General features: G+C 31.8%; 1 protein-coding gene and 1 non-coding gene across 8 annotated transcripts in view; one reads left to right on the top strand and one right to left on the bottom strand.

Moving 5' to 3' along the window:
* Positions 1–26,453, bottom strand: part of CEP290 (centrosomal protein 290) — an 82,049-nt gene that overhangs the window by 46,162 nt on the left and 9,434 nt on the right. For 6 of the 7 annotated variants that reach the window (XR_012078557.1, XM_072973263.1, XM_072973266.1 and 3 more), the window contains 19 exons: positions 25,862–26,014; positions 25,160–25,342; positions 24,419–24,508; positions 21,665–21,787; positions 20,643–20,766; positions 16,697–16,869; positions 15,820–15,982; positions 14,246–14,346; positions 14,086–14,173; positions 12,956–13,068; positions 12,002–12,772; positions 11,328–11,412; positions 10,446–10,588; positions 7,331–7,495; positions 6,795–6,944; positions 4,909–5,024; positions 3,566–3,668; positions 3,246–3,476; positions 129–302 (listed from right to left, as the gene is read on the bottom strand). Coding sequence is in view for 6 of the 7 variants with exons in the window: in XM_072973263.1 (XP_072829364.1) it covers positions 129–302; positions 3,246–3,476; positions 3,566–3,668; positions 4,909–5,024; positions 6,795–6,944; positions 7,331–7,495; positions 10,446–10,588; positions 11,328–11,412; positions 12,002–12,772; positions 12,956–13,068; positions 14,086–14,173; positions 14,246–14,346; positions 15,820–15,982; positions 16,697–16,869; positions 20,643–20,766; positions 21,665–21,787; positions 24,419–24,508; positions 25,160–25,342; positions 25,862–26,014 (3,249 nt within the window). In the remaining variant the exon portion in view is untranslated. The remainder of the gene's footprint in view (positions 1–128; positions 303–3,245; positions 3,477–3,565; positions 3,669–4,908; positions 5,025–6,794; positions 6,945–7,330; positions 7,496–10,445; positions 10,589–11,327; positions 11,413–12,001; positions 12,773–12,955; positions 13,069–14,085; positions 14,174–14,245; positions 14,347–15,819; positions 15,983–16,696; positions 16,870–20,642; positions 20,767–21,664; positions 21,788–24,418; positions 24,509–25,159; positions 25,343–25,861; positions 26,015–26,453) is intronic. The other variant, XM_031683286.2, reaches the window with a different exon arrangement.
* On the top strand, positions 22,198–22,321 carry LOC116282748 (U6atac minor spliceosomal RNA). The gene has a single exon (XR_004192327.1). It is a non-coding gene; the product is annotated as a U6atac minor spliceosomal RNA (small nuclear RNA).

Raw genomic sequence — 26,453 nt, 5'->3', positions numbered from 1 at the left:
AGTTTAATCATGCAAGTGGGCTGAGGAGGATGCCCTGGAGGAAGTCATCCAGAAATCATTCTGCATCTACAGTAAGACATCACCAGAGAAGAATGGCTAATATCTCAGGGTTTAAGGATCACACTTACCTCTAGGTGTTCCAAGTTATTTGTTCTTTGAACAAGCATATTATCTTTTTGCAAGATGTCCCTGTACTTAGCAGTCAGTTCATTGTATTGTTTATTGGCCAATTCTAGTTCAGACATAGAGACACTATTATCAATAACTTTCTGGAGTGCTGCAATCTTGAAAGAGGCCATTTCCTATGTAAATAAGGATACACTGCGTTAAGTTGGTATATTTTTTTCTAGTGAAGCATTAGCCACTATTGAGAAGGATAAGATAATATAACTGAAGGAAAACTGGTTTTAGAATCAATTAAAAATATGTAAGATTTCTTATGTAAGGAAAAATATTACAATAATTATCAATTTCTTTCACATAATAAATAATATTATTTGGAAATTTTTAATCATAATAAAAATAAAAACAAAGTGAATACTTTATAACTCCTGTCATAGTTAATGAAATTCATTTAATTTGAGAAAAGCATAATATACACCAGCAAGAAAACATATCACTCAAAATGTATCTAAGGATGGCTTTTCTAAATTCATAAAATTAAAAAAAAAAACTTGTCTTTTGACAGCTGAATGGCAAAATTAGCATTACTATAGGTAACATTTACAGTTTAGCCATTTCTGTTCATTTATAGTTACACAAATTAGCTTAAAAATATAAGAAAAAATTTTGTTCTCAAGAAGAAAACATTATTTAAGAAGAAAAAGCTTCTCTGCATCATAGTTACCTGTAACAAATAATATCAAAGCCTTTAAGTTACTTGGTACATGTTCTACTCTAGCTACAGAGCCATAAAAAGTCATTATTCAAAGACATTATCCAAAGAGTGTAAAACAAAATTTATGAAGTGAAAAAGATTAAGAATTTATGGTTATAATTCATTCTGAAGTATAGTAATGAGGGGAAAATATTTCTAATAATGCTTCAGATCTCATTTTGACAACTTCTCTAAATAAATAAGTAACCCTTGGGATTCACTTTCACTTTTTCTTAGCAGTGGGAGAGATTATGTTCCCCATCCTTAAAAATATCCCTTTTTTTTTGGCTTTCCAATTATTGTAACAACAACAACAAAAGGCTGAACAACAGGTTGAAGAGGGAGAAAATTGTAGTTCTTTCTTCAATTCTATCTCAGATACTAGCTACACTTACTTGTAATATCCCAAAAGTATATTTTACAAAATCTAACACAAAAATAAAGACAAAAACATTTCACACTGAAAACAGGTTTATTAGCATGACAGTTTCATCCATTAATATATTTAAAAGGGGATGGTAAGGAACTCAAGTTCATTTTAATTTTACTTTGAATTTTTCTGTTTATATGTTCCCATGCAAATTTAGACACAAACAGGAGCATTATTTCAAATTACTGTAGAACATTAAAAAAAGAATAAAGACTTTACAAACTAAAAAACAAAAACAGAGACAAATTACTGTACAATATGTTATCACGACTATATATCCTTAGTGAGAGATACTCTAAAGAAAATAAGAACTGTAAAGAAATTTTAAACTACATCTGGTAGCACTGCTATTGTTATTGTTAATCCCAATATAAGAATATTATTTTCAAATTAATGTATGAATATTGTAGTATAAAACTAATAATTATTTTAATGTTAGATTTAATGTTATTTTATTAAAGATTTCCATGTTTAAAAAAAAAAGAAATATAGGGCACAGAATCAAAGGTTAGTAAAAACTCCAAACTACTTACTTACCCTAAAATGTTAAATTTGAATAGAAAATAATAATATGAACTCATGGTTTAAGTCTATACATATTTTCCTAACTTGTTTCCTGGAAGGGACTAGTAGCAGTGATACTTCAAGAGCAAATGACACCTTGTACCGGTGGTATCTAAGTGCTGTCTCCACTAAAAAGAACTAGGGCTCTTTAGAGAAGTACACAAGATAAATCTTGGACATCATGTTGTGACAGAAAACAAACCAAGCTTTGCAGTCTGGTTCAAAGATGATGGATTTCTGTCAAAGGGACACAACAGACAGCTTTAAAGGGCTCCCATTGGCCAAAGTTGAAACAAAAGAAAAATGGCTCCAACTGACTTAAAACACAGTTATTTAAAAGTGTGTGAGTCTGCTACAATACTTAAGAAAGAGAAAGCTGGAGGGTGCAGTGGGTGGGAGGGGACAGGTAGAAGCAGAGTACACCAATTACGTATTTTGAAAACTGTCATTAAAAGGAAAGAATGAAGCTTTTATCTTTCCTTTCAAGTAAGAACCATACTTCAAGAAAACCAAAGAGTTTGGGCTAATGAGGAAAAGATCTTTATTCTACAAAAGAATATCTGCTAATAAATGTAGAGAACATAATATAACTAGAAAATCATGATTTTTGCAACTCCTAATGAAATAACTGGGGTCAGCAACAACAATTAAGTGGATGCTAAAACCATTAAGAGAATTGATGAAGAACTGGTCATTTGAGTGGTACCAAAATATCACTGAAGAGTTAAATAAATCACTTAATAATAGAGATACATGGCTGTCTCCCCCTTAATAAAGTAATCAGTCATGAAACATGAGACTACTAGACAGTCTATCTCTTGAAGTGATGCAAGTACAAAGCATTACTTAGAGTATTCTTGCCAAAGATGTTAAACCTGAATATAACCAAGGCTTCAGAATTAAGTTTTAGAAAATACAATTGATAGAAGAAGAAGTAAAATTATGCAAGAAAATAATCAGATAAATACTCAACATTTTTCAGAGAGAAAAAAAAAGGGGGGGCGGATTCTGTATTAAAAAGATTTGTGACATGTAACATTCAAATACAATGCAGGGTCCTTGACTAGATCCTGGGACACTGAGGAAATGTGTATGGTCTGGACATTAGATAATATAAGGTACTGCAGTCAATTTTGTTAAGCATGGTAAAGTCATTGTGGTTATATAAATAGAAAAAGACTTTTTTAAGAGATGCACACTAAAATATTTAAGGGAGAAATGTCTGTAATTAAAATAGTCCTACAAAAAACAGATGATGCAATTATAGCTGCATGTTAATAAATGTTAACTATTAATTCAGGTGATGGGTACTCATCATACTATCCTTTCTTCTTAAAATTTGAAAATTTTCGTAGTCAAAAAAATCAGATGTACCTTAAAACGTTGCAAACGTCCAATTTTCTCACCGACTTCAGCCTCCATTGATATCAATTCATTTTTCTGTTTCCCATTTTCTTTTCTAAGTTGTCTCTCCATTTCTACTAAAGTAGTATATTGCCTTATGAGTGACTTTTCATTGACTTGCAGGACAGTGATCTTTCTACTGTTTTCTGAGAGTATTTTTTTCATTTCATCTGAATCCATCTGAAGAGCACTGAGCAAATTCTGCAAAAAGTCACATTTTTATTACTTGTTGAACCTAGCTATCTTAGTTTGTATAATAGTGTATATTGACTTTAAAAGCTTTTACTTACATTATATTCTTTTACTTTTATAGCATCTTGTTGGATTTGATCCTCAAGTTTTCTTTTTTCCTCTTTCATTGTTTCAGATTCTGTTTTCCAGGTCTCCTTTTCACTTAAAAAGAATAACAGCACAGTAAACCTAATAAAATACTTAACTATAGGAAGAGACAGCTTTAGATTATGGAAATTTAAGGTCTTCATAAAACAAGATAAATCATAACTACTCAATATCTGATAATATAAGAAGTCAAAATTCCATTTGAAAGGATTTACCCTCAAAGTTACATTTTCATTTAATAAATGCAAGGTAAATAAATTATTTTATCAAATTATTTTCTTTATTCTATGAATTATCAGTCTACAACTGTTACACTATAATAACTGCAGCTGAATCTTAAAACATTTTATTAGTAAAAAAACAGAAAACAATTAGGAAAATAATCAATACCCCAAACTAATTCTAGAAATCAAGTCATAATATTCTGACTCTACTCTTAAATTTGAGTATTAATACTTGTGAAATATTTAGAATACCAACAAAGTAAGAAATCATTAGACTTAAGCTAGGTAAGACACCATTGCCTACCCAAAAGATACTTCATAGTCACCTGCAATCTGCTTGGCATAAACCATTACGGTGTCATCTTTCTTTCTGCCACTGAATGGTTCAAATTTAAACAAATAATTAGTATAGCCTATTAATCCACTTCTAGCTAATTAGATCTAAATCTGCCAGAAGCCTCTGGAAAAATTTTTATGTAAAAATAAAAAGTTACATGGAAAAAAAAAAGCCCTTCTTCTTCCATGGGCTGGTTCCATCTTCCTTGAACTCCTTCATCTATTTTACAACCACGATAGGAGATAATATAAACTACACTATAATATTCCCAAATACGACCTACCCTATAATTAGCTTTGGGTTTCTTATTAGATCAGATAATAATCAGCCTTAGAGTTTAAATCACCTTTGATCGGGTATTCTAATTACTAAGGATATTAGTCCACTGGTACAGATGAGATGGCAGAAATAAGCAGAAACATGGCAGTTCCCTATGAAAATAATAAATAATGATGACAGTGATGAAGAAGAATGTTGCTAACAATATTTACAAAGTGTTCATATGTGCCATAAAATTCATAAAATGCTCATACCTGGGCATTTTTGCATAATAATTCACTTAAGATTCATAATAACCCTATGAAAAAGGTATCATAGACTTTTATAGATAAAGAACTAAGATAAAATGAAGGTGAAGAGGCATGAAGAAAAAATATTTAAACATTTTTATGTTACTTATCTTTAACAAGAATATGCAGTCATAATATTTATAAAGTTTTGCTAAAAACTATACCTCAGATATTCTTTATATAATAAACTTTGTTGATGACGAATTACTGCAAATTTTCTGTTATAGTCTTCAAGAGAATCTTCTAAATTCTTTAACTTATTTTCTTTATATTCTAGTTCCTAAAAGTTGGTTTAGAAATTAGGAGAAAAAAAGCATCAGAATACATTTTAAATCTGAAGGTATAATATATTCTGACAAGATTATAGAAAAATACATTAAAGAAAATATTCAGCAAATCCATAAGCAGTATAGATCATTTCTCTGATTATTTTGAACATCTTAGTTTAAGGCATACAGAATTAGGCAATATGTGTAAAAAAGAAGTGCTATAAAATAGGTAAAATTATTTTCATCATATATGACAGTTACAGTAACCATACAAATTATCAGCTACAGTAGTTACAAACGGACCCCGAGTTACCGAGCTACTCAGCCCCAGACACCCTTTTGTGAACATACGCATTCATACCTCCACCCAAATTATCCTTTCCAATTACTTCATTTTGAAGATGAGGAAACTTGAGACTTAGAAGGATTAAGTAACTTACTCAACATTAAAACACTCATTAGTACCACACTTGGTAACCATTTCCTAAGCACATATGCCAAGCCTGGGGCTAGGTGCTTTACGTATTTACAGATCCAACACTGAAGGTCAGGTCTGTCTGACTCCAAGGACCTTGCTACTTCTGTCACTCTATGCTGCCTTAGGTTTGGGAGTCCAGCACCTGTTTGGCCACTCTTAACACGTTTTCAGATTCCCAGTTAATGTTCTCTAATCTACTACAATGCTTCTCATGCGTTTTTGTATATAACGATGAAAAAACAAATATGAATCTTATCTCAAGCAACATGACAATGCCATGCTGATATTATTGACAGTGTTCCTGTCTTGGAGAAAAATAAAGTCATGAAGAGTGCTAAATTTAAAAGTAATGATATAGATGATTTATAAATTAATGTTCTAGTAAGTAGTTAAGGTTGTCCCTCCTTGACAATGTACAAATTCCAATATTCAAAAAAGATTAATTAATTAATGTAACTTACAAATACATATACAAGTACTTGATATTCATAACTCAAGTATATTCTCAAATGGACTATCTAGGAGAAACAGCAGTCATTATAATCAAAAATGTATTTTCATTGGTTCTGAACACATTTTTGTAATGGTATTTGCAATGTATGTGATGTTGTGGATATTCACATTTCAAATGAAAGAATGAAAAGCATCTCCCATTAGGCCATTTATAATGACCATAATATAAACAGCAAAACTGAGAAACACAGGGCAGGCAGTGCCCTTTCTAATTTGCTAATGGATTAACTAACACTTTACAGCGTAAAGGGAAGAAAGAGATAAAGGACAATTTTGTTTAAAAGTTTTTTCTTGTAGTTAGCACACACAGAAAAAAACAATTCTAACCATTACACTAAAAAGCTGTGTCAGACTTTTATTCACTTGAATTGCTTTCCCAACCAGCAATAGACAAGGGTTTATCTTATTTATACATTATTAGCTTATAACACCTGCATGTTATTTTACCTGTCAATAACATATCTCATATGAATGGCACACATTAAGATGTGTCAGCATGCTTCTCATTCAGATGAGTGGAATAAATTGCTTTTATTCATAACATTCCATCTAACAACAAAATCCGTTAAATATTTGGCAGGGGGTGGGTATAGCTCAGTGGTATAGTGCATGCTTAGCATGAAAGAGATACTGGGTTCAATCCCCAGTGCCTCCATTAAAAATATTAAAATGAAATTTTAAAAAATGTATCTCACTGTTAATATTCTAAGAACTCAAAGGAATACATGATGATTAAATTATAAACATACTATTAATTATTTTTGTTATTCACATATAAAATTTTCAGTACCTGTAAAATATGTATTAAATATTCATTCTGAGAATTAATGATACTGGCACTAGATGGTGCTATTCCATCAGGTAAGTCTAGTCCTTTAAAAACAACATTTGATCCTTCTGACTGTCGTAAAAGACCGGTCTCTTTTTCAAGATGATCTATCTGGAAATGAACAGTTCAGAAATGAGAATCACATCTCTTACACCTAAAGAAAGACAAATTTAAAAGCAGTAATTTATACCGCCTACTGAGTATCTTTAAAAAGTAGGTAGATGAATGCTTTGCTAAGAATTAATTAAATCATATTTTAGTTTCTACTTAGAAATGCCTATGTATACATGTAGAATTTCCGTAGCCCTTTATATTATAAAGTACTTATTTTTCCACTTAATTTTATGCAAAAATCTGAACAGAAGCTTTCCTAATGTTGAAAGAATTAATTCAAGGGACATTTTCTCATAAAATAGTCATTTAAAAAAAATCAAATGTTTCACATTAAACTTTTGTTCATAAGCTTAGCATTTTCTTTTATTTAATACAATTCTCACCTTTAAATTTGCTTTTGCTAACTGCTGAGAGTAATTTATAGCCTCCTTCCGAGATTCTCTGAGTTCCTGTCTTAATTCTTCATTCCTTCCAGTAAGTTGATCAACTTGGGCTTTTAAATGCAGATTGGCATCAAATATTCCTTCTGCATTCTTTGATTCTATAGCCTAATATATTCAGATTATATTGAAGAAATGGGAAGAAAAACACCAAAATCATAGTAAAATAATCCACCTTTAAGTAAAATTCGCATTTTACCATTTTACTATTCTCATTGCCATGTGTAATAAAATATGCCAAATCTATTTCTTATTCATAAATTTAAATTTGTAAGACTCGAGTTTAAATACATCAGTATTGCTAAGCATAGTAATCACTTCCTTATAGCAATTAACAAATATCTAGCTAATCCAAGCAGACTGGTAGAACAGAAAAACAACTGGACAGGAATAAGATGACTGGAGTCCAAATCTGAACCAATCTCTTACTAGCTGGGCATGTGACTTAAATTCCTCACACCTTAGTTTTCTTATCTTAGTTTCCTTATCTCCAAAGAAGAGGAAATAATGTTAACTCTTTCTACTTCTCAAGATTTTTATACAGTCAAAATGAGATAATTTATATGTAAATACTTTGAAACTGTACAGCACCTGAGTTTAAAGCATGAGCAAAGGAATGAAATAGCTACTACACTCAATTAGGTAAATTTTCAGTGCTTCCTCTCCACACAGTTGAAGCATATATAATAACAAAGGCAAAGTGATAACACAGTGTTATCTAAGAGTGCTGGATAAGGAAAAATAATATGACAAATACTAAAATATTATCAAAGAGGATTCACTGGTCCTAATTCTCCAACAATGGCATACATAAATATACCTACATCCATGTATACATCTACAGAATACACACATATAAAAATATTTGACTTTTAAAAGAATTGTATGGAACAAAACTTTTGAATGGAAAGTAAAGCTTCAGAAATGAAGGCAGAAGATAAAGAAGGAAAGGTGAGTAAAAGCACATGTAATCTACTCAGGAAGTTGCTCTGGGATTAACTCAGGGCAGTAGGTTTGTAAAAGTAAGTCTTTACCCCAAGGAGGTCAGAACAGACTACATGGAGTAATAAGCTATACTAATTCAAAGGGGATAGCAGAAAGACAGAAGTAGGCAGAGGAGATACTCTGACAGATGGCAAAGTAGTCTAGTTAGCTGTCTTGCTGAAAAAGAGCACCATGTTGACTCTACGGCCTTTGGTAAAATGAGACTGAATTAGATGGTGATTAGGGGACCTGAAAAATATCCTGTAGCAATAGAAAGTGAACTGAAGTGTGTAAACTGAAATTATCTGATCTAAAGTGTAACTGATTCTGAAGATTTCGTAGAGGAAGTATTGTTAAGTTATTTGTTAGTGTCAGATAAGGCACGTCAATCAGAAAAAAAGAAAAAAATAATAAAATAACAACCCAGAACAAAAGCAGTTGAAATCTATGGAAGTAGCACTCCTGGGACGGTTAGAGGCTGTCAAGTGAAACAGAAAAAGTCCAGATTTTCTAGGCTATTCATTCTGCTTCTATCTGGTCACTAAGTAGTTTTCCTTGTATAATACAGTTTGCTCTAAGATACAGAATTAAGATACAGAATGCATCATAGACAAAAGATGTTCACATAAGAAAGCATGAAGAATCATTTAGATATTCAAAATTGCAGAGGTAAAACAAAGTCACTAACCAGAGAAGGAAAGTCAGAATGAGTAACAAACATATAAAGAGAATCAAATGGTTTTCATACATTTTGACAAATCATTTTCTTGCCCCAGAAATTTTTAACATACCAGTATCACTCTTCTTCTCTGGTAGCAATATGGTATTGTTTTAAAAAAAAAAAAAGTATTCAACGATTCACTAGTCATCATTAAATAGGCAACTCAATGAATAATAAGAATTTTTTTCTAATCAAATCAATCACAGTATAATAGTATAATAATGCATGTTAAATATGTTCAGATTATGTAAATGACATATTTAAATAATAAGAATCTAAAAATGGATATTTTATTCAAGCTTATAACAGACTCTCATTAATACTATAGAACTCTTAAGATCCTATATGGTAAGTATAAATAGAATGTCATTTGATGGTTAAAATCTTTCTTGTAGCAATGTTTAACTCTTTAGATATTTAAATATTCTTATTACCTTCTATTACACTTCTAGGCTTGTGGCATAAGGTCCTAACAGACCTACCCTTCCACATTTAACAGGCTGAATACAAAAAACTACTACATACATGTTTGTTCTAGAAAACAGAAGCAAGCAAATTTTGGAAGGGACTTGAAACTTGGAAGACAGTTCCAGCAAGGAGTGAATTTGCTAATTTTAAGGCTTTACTGCATGGGTAAGCTGCAGTTACAGTGACCTGTCTTCCGGCCTAGAAAACCAGAGGTTAGAGCCCAAAGCCATAGGAAAGTGAGAGGAGAATCCCAGGAAAAAAAAAAAAAAAAGAGCCAGCAAAAGGGAGCTCCAAATTCTGTGTAAAAGTTCTACCAGGTCTCAGGCTGACCTTACAACAGAAAAATGGAGATGACAGAGGACAGCATCAGTGAACTTGAAGATAAATCAATAGTAATTATCCAATTGAGAGAAAAAAGATTAAAAATTAGGGGAAAAAATGAACAGAGCCTAAAACAAAACAAATAAACAAAAATGAACAGAGCCTTAGGGACCTATGGGACAGTATCAAAAGGCCTAACATGTTTCATTGAGTCTCAGAAGAATGGGTCAGCAAAAATAATTGGAGAAAGTAATGGTGGAAAAATTCCCAATTCTGAGTAGCATAAGCAAACAGATTCAGAAGCTCAGCAAGCCCCAGACAAGACACACACACCACACACACACACACACCCCTTGGTGCATTACAGTCAAACCAGTGAAAACCAAACAAAAAGAGAAAGTTTTCTGAAAGCAGCCTGAGAAAAACTACGTATTTCATACAGGGATACAATTCAAATGACAGCAAATGTCTCATTAGAAACTACGCAGACCAGAGAGAGTGGAATAACATCTTAAAAGTGATGAAACAACAAAATAAAACCATTCATATGAAAAAATAACTTACATTAACTAGTCTTTCAAGACTAGGAATAATTAGAGACGTTTCCCCTCCTTTAACATCAGGATCTTTCTGCATTTCCTTAATAGCTTGCAATATTTCTTTCATACCTTCTTCAAGTTGCTTATTTTCTTCAACTAATTCTTTTACTAGAATGACATTTTTCTCAGTGAATGAATAAATCTTTTTTATATTTTACACTATTCTATGGAGATGGCAAATATTTCATATACAGTAAAAATAATCCATTGGTAAAATGCAACTATAAATAAATGCCCCCAAAATTCAGCAAGTGCAATGTGTGAATAGTAGAGTTAAATCTCACAGCTGTTTCAATTATGTGCATATACATATATATCGCATGGCTGAAAGGAATAAATCATGAGTATACTTTACCTTCACTTTATATTAAAAAAAGACTTTTAGGGAGGAAGGTATACCTTAGTGGTAGAGTGCATGCTTAGCATGCATGAGATCCTGGGTTCAATCTCCAGTATTGCCATTAAAAATAAATAAATAAACCTAATCACCTACCCTCCAAATGAATAAATAAATAACATAAAATGGAAAAAAAGAAATAAAAAGGCACTGACGTTTAAAAACTAAACTAAACTAAAATAAAATAAACTTTTAAACTGGTTTTTCTAACTTCACTTTCAAAAGAGAACAGAAGAGAAAAAATAGACTTATTTATCATCACAAAAAATTCAGGTTAATAACATTCTCTGAAGATGAATATAGCAAGATAAAGGAAAGACAAAAGTCTATACATTACAGAGGAAACTAAGGCTAAAACAGACTAGAAAACAGAATGTATTAAAGTCCTTCAAACCTATAATTTTCAGTATAAAATAAATAAGTATAGAAAAATAAGGAATAGTAACTTACATTTATTCTGAAATTTGGCTATTATTGTTCTACTTCTTTCTAAATCTCTTTCCTTTTCAAGTAGTTCTCTTGAAAGAAATTCATTCTAAACAAAACATTAAAAAATCAATTTTTAAAAAAATAACAATAATTTAGACTTTTGAAGTTAAAAAAAAAGTTTATTGAGGTTTCACACACCCAAAACAAGCTATAGAAACATAGCAGCAGTCACAAAAAAAAAAATCTAAAAGGTAAAACAGATAATGATCCTCTTCCCAACTTCTCCCTCCCCACAACACCCAAGGCAAAAGCCAAACAAATAATAAACGTTTTTGTCTTTAGTACCACAATCAACTCTTTTAACGATCTGCCTTTATACTACCTGTTCTGCCTGGTTTCTATGACATTCAAGCTCTATTTCTGCATTTCTAATCTGTACTTCTTTGATCAATAAATCCTGTGCTATGACCTCATTCTAAAGAAACATTTAATAAATTTGGCAAGTCAATGAGTTCATTTCAAATGTATTGCATTTTTAGATTTAAAAAAAAACAGAATATGTATAAATGAGTGTTAATGTGCAAACATGAAAAAAAAAATTCTTATTATAATTACTACTTACAGAACTTTGTTAGAGAAGTAATAGAAAAGAATTAAAATGCAATCCCCGAAATGTAATTTGGAAGAAAGCTCACCTGAGACGTAAGAAATACTAGTTCTGTCCGTAGCTGTTCTATAAGATTTTCCAGTGGATCTATCTGAGATAATTTTGACTGTGTAGTCGTAGGTACAGGGTCTCGAACACTAACTTCAAGTTTACTTTTCAAAATCTCTGTCTGTAAGGGTATTTCACTTTTTCTTATGTCTTCTCTCAAATTGGTATCAGCATATTTTATTTGGGTATGAACCTGTTCATCTTCTGATGTTGCTACTTGTGATTTACCCAAGTCAGGTCTATTATCATGAATTTGTTGACAAAATATTGCAGATTTTTGCCTAACTGGTAACCTCTGCATTAAGTCTGAAGCTGTTGATAAGGCTTGTAAAGATGCAGCACTTTTTTGTGTGAAATTAGTCTTTTCAAGTGTCTGATGGCTTCTTGACACTTTCTTCATTGAGTCATCAGAAAGAGAGTATAAATAGTCGTTTTTTTCTTCATGACTCTCCCTACTAAAGGTACTAATTAATGATTCTAGATTTCTTAAAGATTGTAGACAGGGTGCTTTAAAAATCTCCCTTATTGTAATAGTTTCTGGAGATGAAATATCTTTTACTTGTAGAGATGAAGAATGTCTACTTAAACAGGCAGAAGGATCCACTTCACTTTCTACACTATGATGGATTACAGGTAACATTCTTGATAATGATCCTATGGTCATGTTCTCTTCTGGCTCATTCTGATATGACTGTGGAATATTGGATGATGGTCTCCTATGCAGCAGCTCTACTTTATCTGAACTCCTAATCTGTATTCAGAGTAAATAATGCCTCATTAATCAATCTTGGGATCAACAGGTTATTTACATAAAACTTTTTTTTTTATTTAACAAGTATAAAAAGCAGCAAGGTCTAAAATGAGATGAGGGCAGAAATGAAAGCACTCATAATACTATTTTTCTTTATTCTCTTTGCCATAACAATATGTTTACCTTTGATTGTGCTTCACTCATATTTTTGAGACTCATGAAATCAAATCTTCTTTCTCCCATTGTATTCTCCTGAGAAAAGTTTTCAGTTAGATTCAGGTCCTCAACAGTTAATCCTACACATAAAAGAATTAACAAATTAGAAACATAAAAATAATTCTCCTATTATTCCAATACTTTAATTCGTAAGAAGTAGAATCAAGTTTTAACCCAAACAAAAGGTAGAATTATTATTTCCAAAATCTTTGTCCCACATGTAGCTTATATAATCACCTAATTTAGCTCACTTTTAATAAGCTATTAATGAGAAATGAATACAAACTTTACCTTCTCTATCATTCTTTGCCCTTATGAATAAATACTAAAATAGTTAAAAGACACATGTTAAAAAAGTAGACAAGAATCACAAACAACAACTAAACTGGTTACTAAATTATGAAGTTTTGCCTGTCTTGAAATTTTTTGATGTACTATAGGGACCATAATGCTAAAAAAGGAAGGAAAAGAAAAGAAAAAAACAGAAAAAAACCTTCTTTTATTCATAGACACTTGTGGACTTGGGCCAAGTTAGGAAAAAAAATTCCTCCTTTTCTATGGTCTTCTTACAAAAAAGCATTGCAATAGCTATTAAAAAACTAAACCAACTATTCTCTTTACATTACATAATATAAACCAAAAAAAAGTTAATTTTTACTCAGTAAAACATTACTTTCACTTAGTAAAGAATAATGTAAAAAGAATGCTTCCAATGCATAACTCTTAAAGGAAAATATTAACAATAATATATATTAACATGGAAAGTACTAAGTTTTATCATTACTAATTATAACATATTGGGATTATTTAGAAATTAATACAGACTACATTGTAAATTTTTCAAGAGTCCATGATTTTAATATTGTTTTTTGTTTACTTATTTTTATTTATTTTATTATTCTTTTCACCTGTTTCAGATTTAGGACTGAACCCAATGACACTCATATACCCTTCATCAGGCCATTATTTTCATTTATTAAACTTGTAGCAAAACCATAGTCATATAGTAAAAATATTTCGAACAGAACAAAAAATTTCAGATTTAGATGAGTCATTTTCCACTGATTCTTTTAAAGGTTTGGAATAACTGAGTATACCTGAAGTTGCAGTTCTTTTTCCTTTTTCTTGAGCCATTTGACGAATTTTTTTCTTCAGATCAAGCCGTTCTTCTTCTAGACTTTCAATCTACAAAGTGTAAATTATTAGTATTTTTCTTTACTTCAACCAAGAAAATAACCAACTGATTACTGCACTTGCCTCTTTCAAAAGAATCTGGTTTTCAGCTCTGTACTGCTGCTGTTTTAAACTTTTGCTATTTCTAAATTCAGTTAAATCAATCATTGTCTTCGGTTCAAGGCCTAAAATAAAATGCAATATGATTGAAACCTTATTAACATTCAAATAAACTACAAAAATTTCATACAGCAACTGGTTATCATCAAGCAATAGGTTGCAGTCTATTTAGTCAGCATCATTGAAAAATGGGTTACCTTTTGTAGAAGAATTTTTCAGAAATTCAAACTGTAACACTACAAGCTAAAATTTTATCACAATTATTAATGGAAATATTATGATTTGTTTTCTCCACGTTGAACTGTCACAGAGGTACTATAATGTATTAACAACAGAAGTTTTGGAATAAAGCAAGACTTAGCTTCAATTTCTACTTTCAACAATTAACTGAGTTGTAGGGATAACACTATATGTATGTCTGTATTTATATTTTTGGCTTGTTGTCAGGAGTATAATTAATTTACCCAAATAAAGAACTTAGTACAGTGCCTGGCACAGAGTAGGCATCATTAATATCATGACTTTTACATTATCATGACTAGCCTGATGTTCTCAGTGTGCCTCTTTCCTAACTTCCAATTACTAAGCACTATGCTCTGAAAACCAGATATCAAGACTGTCTCAAGTAGTTATAAATCAAGATTTCGAGCCTTTGAAATTTGGAAAATCTGGTGTTTGTGACAGCTATCTACACAGCTCAGGCATCTTTAGGAAAGCCGAAACTGAAGTTGGCTGTGATTGATAAGCCGAGTATATTAGAAGTCTAACTTGAAGTTCTGGCATGATTCTGTGTTCCAGTTAGATGCTTTTTTTTTTTTTTACAAATAAATAATATGTATAAAATATTTATTCCCCCTTTATTTAGAGAATAGTTTTTAAAGGTAATCATTTAAACTCTAAGAAACCACTGGTATTTAAGTCATTGTTCAGATCTTTTTTTGTATTTTAAAGTAGCAATTTAGATTGCAGTCATAACATTCAAATTAGAAATATTTACTACTGAACTATTTATTGATATCAGCATATAAACTTTCAAGCTATATTTACTAATTACTTCTTAGAATCAATAGTAACCTTAAAACACTCAACCCAATTAAAACTTAACAGTCTAAATTATAAGTCAAGTATTTAAGTCTTAAAAATGATTAAACAGTATTTCTAAATGTTCCCGTGCATCCATCTGAAACTAGAGCGTTTTGCAAACCAACTACTTTTGTTGACAAAAAGGTTAACTTCTAATGTGGGATATTAACTTATTAGACTTTCATTTTTCAAACAAGCAATTATTACAGAGGAGATCCCAGACTGAATATAGCAGTGCTCCTGGTCTGCCCATCCACTGCTCCAACTGCATCAAATTCATAATTCACTTCAATTGGAACAGCTCTACTTTTACTTGTTTTAAATATTTTTATAGAAAGATTTATTTGGGGGAAAAAAGCATCTAACTATTTTAAAATAATACTAAACAAAAAGAAAAAACAAGAAAATGACTTGACAATTAGGGTTGAGCAAACTACATATTTTAGATGGCTTACCCACACGCTCTCTAAGTGCCTCATTTTCATCGAGGAAATCATTTATCTTCAACTCAAGTTTATTGATTTCCTTTGTCAATACTTCAATCTCTCGATCTCTTATTTTAATTTGGTTTTTACAATTCTTTATTTCAATAACAGCCTCTTCTAAACCATAAACTCCCTGAAAAATACCCAATATAATTTAAATATAACATTATTTGAAATATCAAATTCATGAATTTACTTTCTCATTAAGTCTGAGGGTAAGTGTACATATATCTAAGATTTATTTCTCTAAACTATATTTTACTGTACTCTTAAAAAACAAATCCAGTAATACTAATAATGGGAAATGGACAGCTGAAATTTCCCAGTACAGCATCCTAATGACAAAGTGACTCAGAATATTACATATAAAACACATAACAAAATATAGAAAAGGAACAGTAAGGGAGAATCAGCAATACCATTAGAATATGTAAGTTATTAGTTGCCTGACCTAGCAGTAATCAGATTTAAAAATACAAAAGTGCAAGATAAGGCCATGTTGGCACAGTAGGCAGCAAAACTGTCCCTGTTACAACTTTTATACAACTGATCAGTGGTGTCAAATCTACGTGGTGGTACAATGACATAGATTACAAAGAATCTAATCCTGCTGCCTCGCCAAAGCTGATTACCTGGGCAAAATGGTTTAACCAAATGGTTTGAAAAAAATTCTGCCAAAAAGTAAATGCTATGCGGAAGTTTGAAAATTTCAGCATAAGTCAACAATAACCTCCATCATACTTCTGGAATATTTTTAAATGGTACACAGTAAGTGGCACAGAGAAGTCTAACTGTAAATGGCAAGGATAATTCTAAACTCCTTGATTGACGAGATAAAAATACATACCGATTCATAATCTTTTAATCGCTTTAGAGTCTCAACTAGCTCTTTATCCTTTTCCCTAGCATCAGCCTCAGCCAGTTCAGCTGTTCTCTCAGCCTCTTTGGTTCTCTCTTCTAAAATCTGAACCTTAGACTGAATTTTCATATAATGAGTCCGTTGAGAAAGTGTTGAAGCTCCTATAGGGCAAAATAAATCATAAATGAATTCAATTGACTACTTACTCCTGTAAATCACTGATTCCAATATGGGAGGCAGGAAAAGTGGTATGTCACTAAAAAAGTCCATTTAATATTATATTAATATTATAATTTTACATTTAATAAAATCTTTTTAGCTGAAGGGACATGGATTACAAAAGAATGGAAAACAATGCTTTACAAAGATGATCATTGTGGCAAAGGCTGCAATCTGTTCCTAATAGTCAACTTCCCTTATGTCCACTGTAATAGAACTATAGATTTTTAGGTGGACACATGACCACTTGAAACAAAAACTAAATTTCTACTTACAGGCAAGTAACTTAGGTGTGGTCATGTGACTAATGGGATAGAAATAGGCCACGTCCATATTTCAGGAAATGTTTCTTCCTTTTCTCTTTCCTCCCTCCTGTCAGCTGGAATATGGACATTAGGGGTGGAACTCTAACAGTCTTTTTAGAACATGAGATGACCACATGTTGAGACAGGTAGAGCAACAAGATAGGGTGCCTGATATCTGGTATCTGTACAATTTGCACACCAACCCTAAACTAGTTGCCTCAGCTCTGTTTGTATTATGGAAAAACACATTTCTGTCCTGTTTAACCATTGTTACATTTAATTCTTTTTGTCACTTGCAGCTGAATTTAATGGTAATTAATAGCTAACAAAATTCCTACTTGTAAATTTTACCAAAATGTTGCCAAGACCAAAATATAGTATTCCTATCATTCTAAAACTTATTGACACAAACCATTCTTACACTTACCCATAATAAACATCTACTGATTTTTAGGGCATAAATGTACTTACACACAGGCATCGGACCAGATCACATACATTTATAAAAAATGAGATCTGCTCTCTGGAGTGAATAGTCTAACTAGACAAAGTGACAGAGGCTGCTGTCCCCAAAATCTATCCTCCAGTTCTTCTACATGGCCCTCCACAATATATTTACCTGTCTATCCTTCAGTACCTGCTCTTTGCTTCTTGCCCCCTCCTCCTCTATCTTGCTGTTTAGGATTGGATGTGAGGGTAAAGTTCCATTTTGCATGAGGCAGGTGAAGGCAATACCCTGGACTGCCTAATTCTAGACCAATACACAATCTTGATTTTGCCACCATTTTCCAGATCTGCTTCAGAGAGCTAAAACTAACCCTAATCAATGAAGGGAGAATACCATTAGTTGTCATACATAAGTCAAATTCAAGTTAAATGCTTGATACTGTAGTATGTACACCTGTGAGCTTTAGGGGACATATGACTATGGACTGACTGAAGTGTCATTAGATAAGAACTCTTCCTTATTTGATAGCAAAGATCAACTGCTGGTTCTTCTCCTGGTGGCTGGAATAAGCAGTTTAAACTACTGTCAAACTATAATTCTAATATACACAAAGTGCACACATATATAGAAATGACTCTATCAAGTGGGCCTGGATGGTGCTCAACAGTCTTACTGAGTTTGTAGTGTATTCTACAATAGAAGGAACAGAAGTGTATTCCTTCTTCCAGACGACCATTCCATATCTTTGCTTTTCTTCTCTCTCTTCAAACTTCTAATATATCTGCCACACCCTCACTTTCAGGTGAATACTTTGCTTCCTTGTTCATTGAGAAAACTGAAGCTTTTCCCATCAGGACATCCACTCAGCCACCTCGAACTATTGATTCACTCCACCTTCCATCCTGTCACTATGGTGGAGCTCTCCGTGGTCCTAAGGCCACCTTCTCCACTGAACCCTAGATCCCATTCCATCGCCTCTTCAAGGATATTACTCCAGAAGTTATTCTCCCCCTCTCTGGCTTCATCAGTTCATGAATTGTTTCCTCTTCAATGGATCTTTCTTATCAACCTAGAAGCATGATTATTTCTTCTGTTTTTAAAGAGAAAAACACTTTCTTTATCCCTCCTTCCCCTCAAGCTACCACTCTATTTTTCTCCTTTTCTTCATAGAAACAGTCCTCCGTATTTGCTCTGTTTCATCTCTACCCATTTTTTCTTGAAGCAAAAATGACCACTGCTAAATCCAATGGTCAATTTTCAGTGCTCATCTTGACTTATCAGCAATGAATACAGTTCTGAACAGAGTTGCTTATGCTCTTCCTTGATGACATTCTGCATGTGGATTTCAGGACTCTACAGGCTCCTGGTCCTCCTCCCATCTCTCTGGCCATTCCTTTCCAGTCTCTTTTGGTTGTTCCTTTTCACCTCCCCAGGCTCTAAAGTAACAGTATCCCAGAGTTCAGTCTCAAGATTTTCCTTTTTAACCAACATTTTCTCCCTTGATGATCTCAAGCAGCCTAATGACTTCAACTACCATTTTTATGCATATGATACCCAAATGTGTATGTTTAGCCTAGATTGTCCTCCTGAACCTCAGATTTTCATATACAAATACCTACTTGTCACTGTCACTCAGATGTCTAATGAGCAACTCAAACTTAACATGTCTTGTTTAACTAAGCACCTGATCATCTCCAAACCTGCTCTTTCCACCACCCTCCCTAGTGTTCAGACCAAAAGGCCTCATAACTTTCTTTCACATCCTACATCTTATCTGTCAGCAAATTTTACTTCTATTACCTTCAAAATACATCCAGAACTGACTACATATAGCTCCACTGCTACTCACCATGTCCTAAGCTACCATCAGCTCTCTCCAGATTACTGCAATAGTCCTATAGCAGGTCTCCTGCTTCCGTCCCTACCCTTCCTAAAGTCTATTGGAGACACAGTCTAAGTCAAAATATATCACTACTTTCTTCAGAAACTCTCTTCAGTGCCCATTATCAGTTAAAATAAAAGCCCAAGTCTCCACAATGAACTGTAAGGCCCCATATGATAAGACCTGTGGTTACATCTCTGATCTCATCACCTACCACTGCCCACTTGCTCACTCTGCTCCAGCCAGGAAAGCTACTTTGCTGTTTCCCAAACATGCTCGGTACACTCTTGCCTCAGTACCCTACACTTATTCCGACTGCTTAGGGACATCTGCATGGCTCACTCCCTTACTTTCTTTACGTCTTTACTGAAATATCTCCTCAGTGAGGCTTTTCCCTCACACTCTAAATTACAACCACGCCTCCAAACACCAGCACCATTATCTCACTTACACACACACACACACTCACTATTTCCCCCATGTGCCTTTTTTTTTATCTTCAGCAATTATAATAAATGTCATGAAATTATTATGAATAGTTTGCATTAATGTGCTCTGGTAAAATTATAGTATGGAATTATAAGACCGCTGATGTTGTAAGGGCTTACTTCAGAGGATTTGATGAGTTAGGTAAGAGAGTATGACCCAAGGTGGGGAGAATATGATGAGATATTAAGTCCAGTAAGCTTAATTCAAAGGTTGACAAGTCAAATTACTTCGGAAAAATTTCTGCAATGCTACTACAATGATCAAAATTTTATTTTCTTCCATTCTTTCTTCATTACAAAAAGAGGTTAAATACAATTTTATCACCATTTTTTACTTCTTTCATACAGCCAATTTGGTAATAGAGGTTACTGTAATTTTTATCAGAGAAAAATTACAAAAAATCTTGCCATTATTTACAAACTTAAACATTAGTAATATACGTAGTTAATAATATCCTGCACTTTTTTAATGATAAAAGAGAAAAATTAGTAATATGTCTATTGCTGTGACAATTTCATTTCAATAAAAATAAAGTATTTTTAAAACTTTAAAATATATAAAATAACTATATACTAAAAAACATTGAATTACCTTTGTTTCTTTGGAGCTCATTTTTCAAATCTTCAATAATAAAAGTATTTTTTTCCATTTCTTTTGTATATTGTTCTACTTGCTCAGTGAGCATCTTAATCTGACTATCTCGTTCTTGTATGCCCTATAAAATATTTTAAAATATTATATATTATCTTTATAAATATTAATATACACCTTAAAAGGAAAAAGGTAGGTCTTATTTTTTTCAACAAAACTACAGAGTATATTTTTTGTGGGTCAAAACTATGCCTTTTACTATGCTGTATACCTCAAATGCACTACTCAATGGTATGTATACTGCTGTCACTCTAGTACTTACAGATGATATGATGGCTAACAGGAGTTCTAGAACTCTCTAATATTTGTGTGTTCTTATGAGTCCTTTTGGGTTACTCTTCATCATCATGCCTCCAATTCCTTTTATCATTTCATATGTCTGCTTTTTCTCTTATTCAACTTAGCTTTCACCCCTACAGTAATTCTGTCCCTTGCAATTTTGTCCCTTGCAATTGTCCTTAGTCTCCAAAAACTTTCCAGATTTCCTTCTTTCTTTTGGACCATGACTAGAGAGTACAGATGATACAAGTGTAACTTCTATATTAATATATTTATACTAAAAATAAAATTTTTATGTAGTATAAATTATAGCCGTACTCTTAGCTTATTTCACATTGCACAGGATATTTTAGCACTAAAATACAATATTATAAACTTTTTCATAGGAGTATTAAGATATTTTTGAATTTCTGGAAGTTTTTAATACTTTCTTACTAAATAATTCCCATATAAAACAATAAATGTATTATCTGCAACAGCATAGAAAAATAACTTTCACCTTAATTCTAATTTTTTCTTGGAAATGGATGGTGTAAAAAACTTCAAAATACTTTATTATATATCCAATAGTGCAAGTGACTAGATTAGACATAGGCGATAATATATAACTAAGACACAGTTCAGAGCTTCATTGCCAACTTTAATAAAACTGGTTAATAAGCCAAATTTTGAGAAAGTTTTACCTGTTGTAGAGCCATAACATTACTTTTATCAGCATCAAGCTGGGCATTTTTCAGTTTCTCCCGCAGGTTATGTAACATTTGCTGATACTCAATAATTTCATCATCCTTAGAAGACAAAATTAACTAGAAATAAACAAAATAGGATGTTACATAAGAGGAAAATTAATAAAGCAATTTCATTTACAGTAAGTACTCTAATATGAAATATTAGCAGATTTCAAGAAAATACAGGAAATAAAATTCTTTGAAGTGAGAAAATATCAGAAAGTATTGGAATGACCATTGTTCCTTTGGTGCATACAACCTGAAGTTCAAATAGGAAATGATTAAAAAATATACACTGTATTTTTCGCTTTCTAAGGAATTCAATCTTTTAAACAATCTCAAGTTTCTAAAACCCACTCCTAAAACAAGAAGTTATTAATGTCTCCCTACAGCTACAAAAAGCTTTGTACAACTACTCTTTAGGAAGAAAACATTAAAATGACACTAAGAATCATAAAATATCTTGAATGAATGAAATGCATCTTCTTGTATTATCAGAAAAGAGAAGGTTAGCACTCTCCTTAGCAGGAATGCAACAGGCCTTCAGGCCTGACAACATGCATGCAGTTAAGGTACTGCTATCTACTTCATGGTATCTAACCATCACTTTTTAATACCGTATTGCGTATTTGAAAATAGCTAAGAGAATGGATCTTCAAAGTTCTCACCACCAAAGGAAAAAAACTGTAAATATGTATGAGTATGGATGTTAACCAGACTTACTGTGGTAATCATTTTGCAATGTCTACAAATATCAAATCATTACATTGCATACCTGAAATTAATGTTATGTCATAAACACCTTAGTTTAAACAAATGAAAGGTATCTTGTATTCTTTGCTAGGATGAAATAGCAAAATCAATCTATAAATTAATTTATATATTTAACATATATATATCCAATAAAATAACTATAATACTTTAAAGAATTATTTCTAAAATTTGTATTAAAAAAGCACTTTTGTAAGAGTCTAAAAAACAGAAAAATAATGAGAACAGCTTTTTCAAATTTTTAAACATAATAATTAAAACAACTGTATGTGGTAAGAAAACAGATCAATCAATAAAAAAGAAGAGAGACCAGAAATAAATTCAAATTCAACAGTTTTGAGTTTTGTATATAATAAAAATGGAACCGTATTTCAGTAGAAGAAAGATGAAGTATTCAATAAATGATGCTTGGACAACAGAGTAGCTCTGTTGCATCCCTCTGTCACCCTTCATATCAAAATAAATAATATATGCTAAATTTAAAGGTAAAATATGAAATTAGAAAATACTAGAAGAAAATATGAGAACAACTTTATATTCAGAATCTTTTCTAATTATGATGCAAAGGCCAAAAGCCATTAAAAAAATGTACACAATATAAAAAGAAATACTTCATAGCAAAAAATACCATAAAGCCAAAAGAGAAGTGATGCACTGGAGGGATATATTTGCAATTTATATCAGAATTACGTTTGTAGCATTTATTCTACAGATATACATTTTCAAAATAACATACAAGGATATTCATTAAAACCTTGTAGCTAACAAGAAAATCAGAAACTTCCTAAATGGCACACAACAGGGAATCCATTAAGTAAATAACATATATAGTTACAAAGAAAAATTAGTCATTAAAAAAGAGCAAAGCAATACTATATGTACTGATATAAGCCAATCGTTAAAAATACGAAGGAAAAACAAAGTGCAGAAGAATACCTACACTAACAACTCTCCCCACAAAATTAAACAGTTAAAAACAACTCTTTTCTTCCTGGGGTTGGTAAACTATTGCTCAATTTGACCTGCTGCCTGCTTCTGTAAAGTTTTATTGGAAAACAGCCTTGCTCATTTATTTGTGTATTACACAGCTGCTTTCATGTTATTATATCAAAAACTAAATGGTCCAAAATACTGACTCCCTGGCCTTTCACAAAAGGTTTACTGACCTCTGGCTGATTCTATAAACCTTATTTCCATTGCTACTGCTTTTGTTTAAAATAAAGGTTATCTTAGCCTCCCACATAATTCCAAATAGGCAACAAGATTTATGTGAACACTATTAGAAACAATGACTATGAAAGGGATAACTTTTTAAATTAGAATTATTTATTTAGAATCAGTTCAGATTTTTTTTAAAAATACACAATCGTTACAATCTTAACTTCTAATATGATAAGTAAGGCTAAGAGATTTGGTTGGAGTTACAGAGTGGTGGGGAGGAATAGACTTTTGAAAAGTCTTCTCAGGTGATTATAAAAGACCCCTTTCCTTACTTTGATTCCCAGTCCATTTCCTTACTCCCATTCCCACCCAATGCCAATAGCTTGATTGGCATAACATAGAAGGAGAGTCAGAAAAACTAAAATTAAACCTAGAACCATATAACAAATATATACAATGTAAGAATGATTTATGTGAAAATATTTAGCTGTTATTTACAATGATCTCTTTTAGATGACAACTATATTATATTTTGTACTTATAATTTCTACCATAAAATTTAGATTAAAGTTTAACTCATTGATGTAGAAGAATCTATTCAACAACAAATAAGCCAGAAGACAGTTCTTAGAGCTTTTCTAGCTAAGACATTTAGTACACTTTTAAAAATGCCTAATGAAAAGGTCATTAACTAGTATAGGCCTTTTAAAAAATAGACTAAAACATTGAAATCTAAAATAAAAATGAAAAAACTATTATAGCAATTGAAAAAAGCACCTTCCATTCTTCTACTTTTGCATTGACAGCTGCCATAACTGGATCATCTTCTTCATTTTTTGCTTTCAGAAGATCTGTAAGCTCCTGCACCTGAAAAGCAACAATTTCAAGAATTATTGCAAATCAGTGCAATATATACATATTTATTATGTAAGAATATTTACATGTACATTACACACATGATAAGCATATGCATGCACATGTATACATATACAAATGAATACAGGAGCAGTTCTGTAATTAGAGGTGACATTTAATGGTTTGTGCATCTTTACAGTTGTCTATTTCTATTAGTAGAAAATTATGTTTTTAAGCACTACTCTATTTTTTTAAACGAGTTAATTCATGTAAATAGTGAACAATGTATTGGTTTTGATGATACTTAGAGTGTATTTATCTTAAGGTGTAAAATTAAACTTTATGGTCCACAGGACTTTGAAGAGTCGTTAGTAGAAAATTCCCATAATTATTAGCTTTGCCGGACTGCTATCTACACATTCATTCAGGTTATCACCCATGTACCCTGCATGGCAAGAGTTACAAGGTATACCAAAGGAGACTAGAGAAATAAATATGGACAAACATATCAGCATGGCAACATGTTACAGTATAAGATGACATATTGGAGCATAAGATAAAAACTTATATCCTAGAAAGTTAAAGTACCTCCTACTTTCCAGTAAATAATAATGAGGCAATATGACATCTGCCCAAATCAGTTAGTCTAACAAGAATTTTTACCTGAAGCCGATAATGATCATTTTCTTTTTTTAATTGGTCCATTATACTATCTGTCTGATGCACAATAGCTTTCATCCTATTATATTCATCAGTCATCTTCTCCATTTCCTGTACAGATTCCTCTAGATTTTTTCTCATTTCTTGATTCTGAAGTTCAATTTTCTCATTAGCTTCTGTTAAAGTCTAAGAAGGTAAAGACACTGTAGTTAAAAAAAATTTAAGAAACTAAAATTTAAATTAAAGTAAAATTAAATAGAGTCGTAAGTGTCTGTTGGAGAAAACAGAATTCTTTATAGATATTTAGTATCAACTGTTGTTGGCCAATTAAATCAAATTAAATATCAAGAAAACTGGAACTAAGGATCTTAGTTCTTAAACAATGCCCAAGATAGGAATGTAACAGAAACAAATTTGTAAGATTTGCAACTTCAAAGACGCAACTTATTTCACCTTTTACAATCCCATAGTTACAGATTTAAAGAATTTAAATGTAGAGCTAAATGCTAGAATTACATTAAAATGAAATTAAAGTTTTATAAAAAAAATCATTGTTTTGAGGGGAGGGTTAGTATAGCTCAGTGGTAGACAGCATGCTTAGCATGCACAAGGTCCTGCGTTCAATCCCTAGTACCTCCATTAAAAAAAACAAAAACAACAACAACAAAAAACATATTGCTTTGAACTGACTTCTATCCATTTTACCTGAATTTCATCCAGATATTGGACAAGCTCATAGTTTTTTTTAGACAGTTGTGATCGATAGTCACTGTCTTCTCCTCTTCTTGATAAAAGTGTTTCTTTTTGTGAATCTATTTGTTTCTGATAGTCAATAATATCCTGACGAAGCTGTTCATTCTGAAGGTAGATCAAACACAATATTCTATTAAAAAAACTATCCAAAGAAACAGAATTGCACCCTCTAAACAGTGATCTCAAAACATATCTCTAAATGCCCAAGGTTTCACCACCCTTAAAGCCTCACCTTTTTCTTTAGACGTTTGTTCTCCAGAAAAGGACAGGAAAAAGGTAATTACAAATGAGAAAGGCAATACAGAGTTAAAAATAATAATTAGAAATTAAAGAAAACAGCAAAAAGAAAATTTAGGAGAATAAGGATAACCAAAGAAAGCAAGAATATTAAGTACCAACCAAAACCAAAAAAAAGTTGATTATACTGAAAAGGCAAGAACTCCTATCAGGATAAACAATGTACAAACATTATTTGGCTTAAAAGAACCAAATAATAATTGAAACTTGTAAGATTTCATGAGAAACAAAAGTTTTAAAAGAACGC

The sequence above is a fragment of the Vicugna pacos genome, chromosome 12, assembly GCF_048564905.1.
Source record: "Vicugna pacos chromosome 12, VicPac4, whole genome shotgun sequence".
Taxonomy (NCBI): domain Eukaryota; kingdom Metazoa; phylum Chordata; class Mammalia; order Artiodactyla; family Camelidae; genus Vicugna; species Vicugna pacos.
This window is presented reverse-complemented; position numbering and strand designations above follow the sequence as displayed.